This window comes from Xyrauchen texanus, chromosome 3 (assembly GCF_025860055.1).
Source record: "Xyrauchen texanus isolate HMW12.3.18 chromosome 3, RBS_HiC_50CHRs, whole genome shotgun sequence".
Lineage (NCBI taxonomy): Eukaryota > Metazoa > Chordata > Actinopteri > Cypriniformes > Catostomidae > Xyrauchen > Xyrauchen texanus.
Genome location: NC_068278.1, coordinates 32766760 through 32777149, shown reverse-complemented (window position 1 = coordinate 32777149; position 10390 = coordinate 32766760). Strand labels below are relative to the sequence as shown.

Sequence of the window (10390 nt, the reverse complement as noted above, 5' to 3'; positions counted from 1 at the left end):
ACCACCTGGAGAGAGAGTGTGTGAGAGAGAGAGATCGTACCTAAAGAGATCCTGCAATATTCCCAACGGTAACAGAGCTCTTGACATAGTTCTGAACACCATCTATTCATACTGTTGCAAGGGAATATTAATAGAATAAGTGGTTTAAAAGTGAAAGCTAATTCATCCTTGTTGACATTAGTTTATACGGCCACCAGGACATCTATCTGCACCTCTTTGCATCTGCTGTTGAAAGTAGAAAAACTAAGTGGCATAAGAGCCCCTAAAAACATCAGCATTACTCATAGAACTGGAGTTGACCTCGAGGGATTTGCCTTACACAAGCAGAATAGACACAATAAGCAAAACAAATTTGATATGTAATCAACTTAAAATAAAGACTTGAGTGTGAATGCCTGTCACATAAATACTAACATATGTAATCCACTTTTTACATAATGATAGTAATTATTTGCTGATCATTTAGACCTCCCAGTCACCATTTCTAGCACACACTGTGAAGGATAAGTGTCATTAACATGAGATTTGTTAAATGTGTGTTGATACATAAGCCCGGCTCACTCAAGCATTTTACAATTTACTGGACCTGTTTTCAAAGCATCATGCAACAGCCTCACTTATTTTCAACACATGCTCATTCTTTCCTTTAAAACCTTGTATTATGTAATATAAAAGTTTTGGCAGCCAAATAAAACACAACGTGGTCATAATAACCTCACTGGCAACCCCTTCTTGTTGCTCCTGTCCCAGAAACAGCTTAGATTCTTACAGAGATTACAGTGACCACTTAAGCACTTAACCTAAGTAACCTCAGGTTGATCTTGCAATTCACTCACTGTTACTATAGTTCCTTGATGTAAGAAGCATCATATATGAACCTTCAGCCTGATTTCATTATTATACAAAGCTATTTATACTTAACATTTAAATGTACATTTTTGTATATTTGGACAGATGCTGACACATACAATATCGATGTACAGTATTGACAGCATCTAAAAATTTTTTTAATGTATTTACAGTTTTTGAAATGTTAAAATATGTACAAATAATTTCTATAATAAATGTATTTGTAGTTACATTTGAACAATTTATATTTTTGAGTTTTGAGTTTTGACAGTAGGCTACAGCAGATGGAGACTAAGATCACTAAATAAAGACTTTCATTTGGGTCTGTTCTTCACACTTGGATGACACATGGCTTCTGAAGACTTGGATGATTTTGCACAAATAGAATGGATTACTTTTATGATTTATGGGGGGGGGGGGTATTCAGAATTCAATGTTTTAATGTCAAATGAGGTAAATGTGTCAACTGCGTATTATAAGTATGATGGTAATGGCATTGAGGATTTAATTAATCTCACTTATTGTAAATACAATAATATATACCAAATGTGGCAGGTCGGAGGGCGGGGCCGGGTCATGATTCTACACACCCAGTCCCTTATCAGGCTAATCAAGCCTCCGAGAGGAATAAAGGCCGACTGCGGAAGATTGTGCAGAAGAGAGAGATAGTTTACGGACATGTCCGTCATGTGTGTGTTTGTGTCTTCTGTTTAAGTTTATTATTAAAATATGATTTATATTGAAAAGCCGGTTCTCGCCTCCTCCTTTCCATTGAACTTCTTTACACCAATTAATTTCTGAAATTTAACATTTATGGATTCAGTAAGGACTTATACACATTTATACGTCTCTAACAACCTGATCTCATGAGAAGCTGTATAAATTCGAGATGGCTAAATCGTATGAAATCGTACGAGTTCATTTATATTAATTTGTACGAATTCTAGACGTCCAAATACCTGGATCTGTAATGCCGATGTAAGCAAAAGTTCTGTTCAAAAGTGTACACATGCTTATGAATTTAATGCCCTAACCCAAACCCTATATTTAAATCTAACCATAGAGTAGTGTCTGTAAGGATGATTTGAAGCACAAAGAGTATGTAGAAGAAAGTATTTGTCGCATTTTAGAAAGAGAGAGTTTCTCTGTGAGAGTGTGTCACATGTGTTTCTGGTCTCTAAAGTTGTTCATATGTAGAATGATTAAGTTTTAAATACTGTCAACACATAGTAATTGTTTGTTTCAGTGTCTATGCACACGTAAGTATATGTATGTTTGCTGGACCACACTTGATGTAATAATACATACAAATTTGTTAGAAACACAGTCCCACCTACAAACAACAGATCAACAGTCACATACATCACAATATTTGCAAAGAACCTCACATGATTCTCCTTTTTCATACTTAAGCTTTGTCCATATTAAAATCAGGCTATGCAATTACGTAAATATGTGTACAGGAGTCTGTAAATACATCACTCTTTATACCAATTGACCGGGATAATGTGTTTGTTCTAAATGTGTGCTTTTGTCCTTAACCAGTCTTATGCAACGCAAACTACAGCCTGACTGGTTGTATTATTAGAGTAAATTAGGGCGATCTGGGACATTGGGTAATGTGGAACACCTTTATTCTGTACATTTCTTGCTTCATCACAAGCAATTCTGGTTTAACATGATCTGGCTGATAGTCTGGCTGTTGTCATATGATTGCTAGAGTTTAAAGTGCAAAAAAAAAAAAAAAAGATCAGATTACCCTCATTCACCCTAACTGAAAAGTGACTTGTCAAACAGACATGCAGGATGAGATCAACAGTAAGAACAAAAAACACTGACTACCATAAAGCTCTACGATAAATGTTACACCAGATGGAAATTCTGTATTTGATGCAGAGGTTTTATGCAAGCAGAAAAACATTCACACATGTATGCATTACATAAAAAGAATACACTTGCAGGTGTATCTGTGATTTGTCAGGAAATAGTTCAACTCTTATTCAGAGCGTATGTTTTACTCCTAACAAGCAAAAACAAATGGAATGACATGAAATTGTGGGCAGAGCTAATTCCATTAACTCCCATTGACCACAGAGCAGAAAGCATATTAACAGTCACTTACTTCACTAGCTCTGACTGCTGTCTTAGACACACATGAATCAAAGCTAGAGACGGTATTGTGATCATACTCTGGCTCACAGGAGAAATTTAGAGGATGTTTGCTGACTTCAGCGGGGGATGAGTGATATGATATGATCAAGTGAAATTAAGACCTTCCCTGAGGAGGAATATTCTAATGTTATTTAAAGATACAAAGAGTACAAGGCTGTGACGCCTTGTACATGCATACATACACTCACACAGAGATGCGCATTATGAAATACCCATCCCCCTGGATGATATTATTGAAGAACGTATTTCAGTGACAGATTTTAATCCTCAGTTGTTGGCATGGCATTGACACCACGTAGAATGATAAACTTCAAGGGATAGTTCACCCAAAAATAAAAATTCTATCATTTATTCACCCCCATGACTTCCCATTTTTCACAGAACACATACAAAAATGCTTTAAATAATTTTTGAGCTTTGTAGGTCCTTTCAATGCAAGTGAAGAGTGACCAGACATTTGAAGCTCCAAAAATCCCATAAAGAGAGCATAAAAGTAATCCATATGACTCTAGTGGTTAAATATATGTCTTCTGAAGTGATGGGTTAGAAACATATCAATGTATCAATCCTTTCAAATTATAAACATCCACTTTCACAATGTAAAAGTGAAAGTGGAGATTTATAGTAAAAAAGGACTTAAATATAGATCTGATTCTCAATCCACACAAATTATATCACTTATGAAGATATGCATTTAAGCACTAGAGTTGTATGGGTTACTTTTATGCTGCCTTTATGTGCTTTTTTGGAGCTTCAAAGTGCTGCTCTCCACTCTCTCTCCCCATGTCTTTTCTGTTTGGGTGAAATGACTTGATTGGACTGGAATGTCCAAATGTTTCTAAGGATACTTGTAAATAAAAGCTTGACATTATAGACAGAGAGAGGCCTAAATGTTGTTGTGTATCATGTATCTTTTGTTCTTTACTCCTTAATCTGTAAAAAGTCTGTAATGTGGAATTTTTTTTCGGACACAAAGCCATAGATGGGAAAAATATCAAACACTCCCCTTCATTTCTAAAATGAAGAAATCAAACAAATGTTTAGCATTCAGAGACATTGCTTTTTTTCTCTCTCACTTTCTCATTCACTCTAAGTCTTGAAATAAATCTTAAAACAGATAATAAAAAAAAAAAGATCTTGAAAGTTGAAAGTAATTTCAATTGTAATGATTTTTGACAATGAAGATTTTTAAATGTGTATGGGAATGAGCAAGTATTTATGTGTGCATTTGCATGGTGTCTGTTTTTTTTTTTTAGGAGGGATAATAATATACTGCTGCTCACAATCATCTGAAAGATGTGCCTTTTGTCAACCATGAGCCATCAAATTGTTTTGGCAACCATGCCTTAATTTAGAAAAAATTTTATACGCGGTGCCCATGTTTCATAACACAATAAATACTTGCACAAGGCATAAAGTGTTTACTTCACCTCTGCCCTTCTGCTGCTATTGGACAGCAAAGAGAAAGAACAATCATTGATATATAAAATCTCATTTAAACCATGTTTTAGAGTAGAAACTCAATTTGGCATCCTAAAATATAGCATAATTTAGATGTCCTAAAAATATGATTGATAACACTAAATTATGTATGCTAAGTGTTTCTATGTAGAGAAACGTATGGTATGTTTACTTGAGCGCACAGCAAAAGTTCATATGACCTTTACGGAGTTATAATATTTAATTAAACATATTATTCACGTATATCAAACAGAGGATAATACTGCAGTCACATACGTGTGAGGATTCATTCATACAGTATAAAGGATACATAAACTTGATAATGGATGATTCAAATAAGTCTGTCCAAAAATATTGAACTCCTCTGTGAATATCAAAATCAAGCTTTAATATAAGTTTGAATTGACAACCTTTAAAACCTAGCCATATCCCTTAACTCACTAGTATAAGATACTTACTAAACAAACATAAAATAAATAAAAAAAAACAAGAGTTTAAACCAGGATAAATGAGCTGTACTTTGTCACAGTGCTCTGAGTAAATGTGGAATTTGAGTTACCAAGCAACAGGTGCTACACACACACACACACACACACACACACACACACACACACACACACACACACACACACACACACACACATGGCTGTGACTGTGAAAAAAGTAAGGAGGTAAACAAGGAGAGTGAGCAAGGGATGGACAGAACACTGTGCCTAATGATAAACCAAAAACGTGACAATGGTATATGATAACCCAAACCAGTTCAGCCTGCACATAAAAACAAAACATCATAGCATTCTCTCTTCAGCTCAACAATCTCTGTCCAAAAGCAAACAAACCCAAACAGCTCTCTCAATTTCCGATCCTCACTCTTAGCTCCTCCCACAGATGCTTACTTATAAGCTACTCATTTTGAAAAACCTCAAACACTTAGCAGCAGCTTTCCTCATCTAAATCAGACACTGTACACCACAATTCAGCTCTGCAGATGGAATAATCATTTCTTGTCATGCACACATGACACACTCACTAGTTATATAAAGTGTTTAAAGAGTCTCCTCTTAATAGGGCAAAGTAATTTTCATTCTTGGTAAATAAGTTGTGTTGCTGAAATGCTGCAGGTTTTAAAGATCCCATGACATGGCTTGACGAGCACAGTTTTCATTCCTCTGTGTTAACATTTAACATTTGGGTTACGATATACAGTATGGAAAGGCTTGAAAATAGTATGTTGTGTAGATCACGGTCATGATTTGCTACTTGCTTTTACAAGTCAGACAAGGAGGTACATAATACCTGTAGAGAGCTATCCGTTAGCCTTCCCATTCACTGCAATGGCAGTTGCCCTTTAATATCCCTTTACTAGTGACTATCCTGTGCTGTGATGTCAAAGGCAGAAGTCAGAGGAAAATACAAGTAAATTTAATGCTTTTAAGAAGCATGAAGATTTAATGAAACATTTATTTTTTTGGTGCTTGTACTTTTGAATGGCAATCAATAGAGAAAGATACTTTTTGGCCACATAATGTTGTAGTAAAAGCATTTGCTAGCAGGGATGTTGGCTAGTTAGCATCGGCAACAGGTGCTAACTAGTCAATACCCCTGCTGATAAATGCTGTCACTATGCCATTGACCCCGAAGAAAACAGATGCTATTACGGGGAGGGGATGTTCTCATTCTACAGACCATTTTATTGGATGGAATTTGTATATGCCCCTGTGAACAAGATGAGTCATTAATATTTTTGGCTTGTTTTCGTGGAACAGAAAGGCTGTAGATCTTATATATCTGCTGAAATGTTTTTTTTATTTGTTTGTTTTCATTTTTAGGACTACACTAGCAAAGAGATGGTCACAATGTTAACAAAGCCATAAAACTTCAATTTTCAATTGAATGGGGTCTTGAAATATATCACTTTGGATTGTAGCCTACATAGAATAGGATTTAAGCCAATTCGGTTCACATGACACCTCTCATATATTAGGGAAATCCTTCTGCATGGAACATTTGACTTTAATCAGCCTTCATAGGTTACAATGTGATCCCTGTAGAGCCAACTGGGATTACTTAATGCTCTCATTGAGGGACCATTAACATCCCCTGGGCCTTCTGGCAAAGAAAATAATGTTATTAAGTTTAAAGAAGGTTACAGAAAGTAACACTGAGAAGCTAATATGGTTGTTAGGAAGCTTGTTTTTGACATGGGTGCTTGCCACGATGACTGTCAAATAAGTTCTATCTTAATAATAATTTTACAAGTAATAATAATAATGACAACAGTAATCACAGCTTTCAAAGGAAACCAATCTGGCCCCAATTCATGGTTTGATAAGTATGAGAAGCCACCTTTGGTGTATTTGAGATAACATGCATCATTACCATACAGTAAGTAAAAATGATTTGTCTTAATGTTTTCTCATCTTCTGAAGATTTGATGGAAATGTTAGTGTGTGTGTGTGTGTGTAAAGACAAATCTTATCAAGACAAAAACAGTGCAAACAGCAAGAGGATGATTTTGTGGATTTATTTGTATATGCAGGATTCTTTTATTTTACAACACAGCCTGATTCTCACTCATATCTTTTTATTGTCCTGTCAGCCACTTTCCTCTTTCAATTTCTCATCTCAACTTAGAAACTGAGTGAAAATCGAGTTAAAAAATGAGAGGCTACTTTTCAAATGTTTAATACATTTACCCTATTAATTTGACCCAAACGCCATTAATTTGATATCTGTTTAATCTAAAATCCTGTAATCCGAAATAACCTGTATAGTTTACACATTAAACTATAGGCCAATAATTTTTTTTATGTAACATATATTTAACTTAAATGACATTAAATGTTCAGCCAGCCCAAGACAAGAACGTTTATTAATTCAGACAAAACAGGCCCATACTCCACCAAAGTGCATAAACTGGTCTGTGATACAGCACTAAGGCTCATGGATTTTATGTTGTTCTTCATCTAGTATATATCAGTGTTATATTTTAATACTATGTGAGAAACAGTGTGGTCCTATTTACCCGTATTATTGGCACCGTTCCTGTGCAAGCGTTCAAGGACTTTCCCGAGCGAACCCTCTGTAAAATGAGCGCTTGCTCCGTCAAAACACAGTGACACAGCAAGCTGTCCCTGCATTACCTCTGAACCCAAGAGTGTACCTGACTCGAGAGGAAAGCGCGGTCTGTAACTGTACTTATAAAGGGAGTGTAGGTTGTTATGAAGCGGCCAGGGTTCTGTAGCAACCGCCGCCTCGGCTCGGACTGATCATCATTGGAAACAGAAAGCAAACATCATATCGTGGATTCTCAAGGTGGAAAGAAAACAACCGAGGCGGGTGAGATAAATTCCACCGCACGGTCGGGTTTATGGATAATACACTACTAAATGATTGACTTTAGTATACGGTGGGACTGAATAAAGCATATAAAACTGATTGCCTCAACAGCTGACGGCCAAAAAAACCTGTTAATTTCCACTCTGACAAAAGTTGGGTTGCTTTTTTTTCTTTGACGTTTGAGGGACGCTTACGCGTCTCTGATAATTCTCCGACGGCCATTTGATTATTTTTGCTCACACAGACGTACGCCTTGCAGCTCCTTCACGTCTGTCTGACTGAAACTTTTTCAAGGGAACACTTTTGCCTGGAAGGGGATTTTGTCGATTTACTTGTTGCGGTGTTTCTCCTTTAAACCCTTACGGCCTGTGTATACTGGATTGTCTGTTTCATGACTATGGAGGTTCCGATCGGGTTAGGGGAGGTTTACGAATCCCCAGATGCAGCTTTTCACGGTCCTTACCAAAGTGTTTTTCAAAGCGTACGCGTTGTGCGAGCGAACAACACCTCAGTCTCGGAGAGTTTGGACATTTCGAGCACAAAAAAGTACGGCAGCTTGCACGATAAAGCAGCGAGGGAAATGCGTTTGAGCAAGCTGTCTCCCAGCAAAGCAAAATGCTGCCCCGAGAAAGAGTGCGAGAGTGCGAGTTCACTGATGGCGACAGAGGCGAGCCGTTTCCATTTTCTCAAGAGTTCAACAGGAAGCAAAAGCGCCCTGTCCCTGTCATGTGGCGGCCGTGCAGACATGGGGTTGCATCGGGGCGCCGAATCAGGATGGAAATGCAGCGGTGCCGCTGAAGTTCTGTCACGCGAGTTGGGTTTGAGTCGTGACGCAAGTGTGGCGAGTAGTCGCGCGTGTAGCAGCACCATTTCTGAGACAGCACGAGAGCTGTGCAAAGCCGTGTCAGTGTCTTTGGGGTTGGCCATGGAGTCCAGCGAACTGGGCGAGGTGGGACAGCACCATGCGCCGCCACCGTCCCTGACCACCGAAAGTAGTAATGAAGAATGCTATTTGTTTGGAATGCCTTTGCTAGACTGTTCAGTGAGTAAACTGGAGACAGGAGGAATGGACAGGGAGTATGCACTCGCGGCGGGACGAGACAGAGGTGGCGAGCTGCAGGGCAGGGATAAACTGTTCGGGATGTTTAAAAGTACCAACCTGGAGCATCTACCAGGTGAGGTGATGACCTTGCATTGCAGCAACCCGTCTCATACGCACTTGCGCGCGGATATGCAGGAGGCGCCTGAGTTCGCCAGCCTGTCCGGGGACATTGCCAACATGAGTTCGGAAGGTTTATCAGCAGCTCCAGATATGGACGCATCACGGGCGTCTTCATGCCAGTTCGAACAACTTTTGCCCGCGCACACGACCCACTTCGTCCACCAGGTACCTTTGCCTTCAGAGCTAGATAACGGGCCGAGACAAAGCTTTGTGAAGCACGCAGCGATGTCCGGTGAGGAGAGATACTCCGATTACCTGAACATGTACAACGTAAAAATAAAGGCTGAGATGATGCCCCGTGAACTGAACGAGACCAGGACGTACCAGCATAGGTACAACGAGGACAGTAACGGATACTACGGGCCTCCCAAGCAGAGAAGTCCTTACACTACTGGACACGAAACACCATTTATCTGTAACCCCTACGAGCACGCGCGCGGGGGGTCTCTGGGACCGCGGGAACGACCTCCGCCCGAACAGTGGTACCCGGTCGGGATGTTGACCCGCCCGCCATACCCTAACGTGCCCTGCGTGAAAAACGAAATGGGCGAATGGCTGGATGTTACATCATTAACGGACGGCAGGTAAGAGGGTGCTAAAAAAAATGCAACTTTACATTTTTATTCACGTGAAACAATTGCGTATATAGCCAATGACATTTATTTAAGACAAATTTGAGAGAAAAAAAGTTAATTAATGATTCGCGATTTTTTACCCCTAAATGCGACGGATAGGAAGAAATAGGGAACCAGTAATCTGATACATGACAGAAGTTGAATTGAGTAATGATGCACAGTGTATGAACATTCATCTGGAATAACTAATCTGTGGAGTGCATTTAAATTGAACAAGTTGTAGTACTTCAGGAATTATAGGGTACATATGGTTTTGCTATTTGAATCACGATCAGTCATCATGGTTTAGATGAATTAATTTAGTTAATCCTAAAGGGAGCATTCATTTGTAGTGAATTCCTCCCATTAAGTCTGCATCCAAGTAAACTAAAGGGACAGCTGGACACATTAACACACACATTGACTTGTAGTATTTAAAGTCTCCTTTTCCAAAGGGTTGGTGTTGTGTTGCAGGGATACTGCCATCAATGGTCGTGACCAAATGCAAGACCCCATGCCAAATTACTTCAGTGTCCTCTTTATCACTCACTCACTCACTCACTCACTCACTCACTCACTCACTCACTCACTCACTCACTCACTCACTCACTGCATGAACATGGACAGTGCAAAGTTTGATACACACACATGGATGCACAGCTCCAACTGTTATGCCATGCATTTCCATTGACTGGCAAAACTTAAACTGTACTGCTTACGTGTTCATAACTTT

General features: G+C 38.8%; 1 protein-coding gene across 1 annotated transcript in view; it reads left to right on the top strand.

Moving 5' to 3' along the window:
• The first annotated feature begins 7296 nt into the window (after window positions 1-7296).
• The window catches only part of LOC127628611 (androgen receptor-like), a 132315-nt gene continuing 129221 nt past the window's right edge, over window positions 7297-10390 (top strand). Inside the window, exon 1 of the mRNA XM_052105389.1 lies at window positions 7297-9627. Within this exon, the coding sequence (XP_051961349.1) occupies window positions 8213-9627 (1415 nt within the window). The 5' untranslated portion in view covers window positions 7297-8212. The remainder of the gene's footprint in view (window positions 9628-10390) is intronic.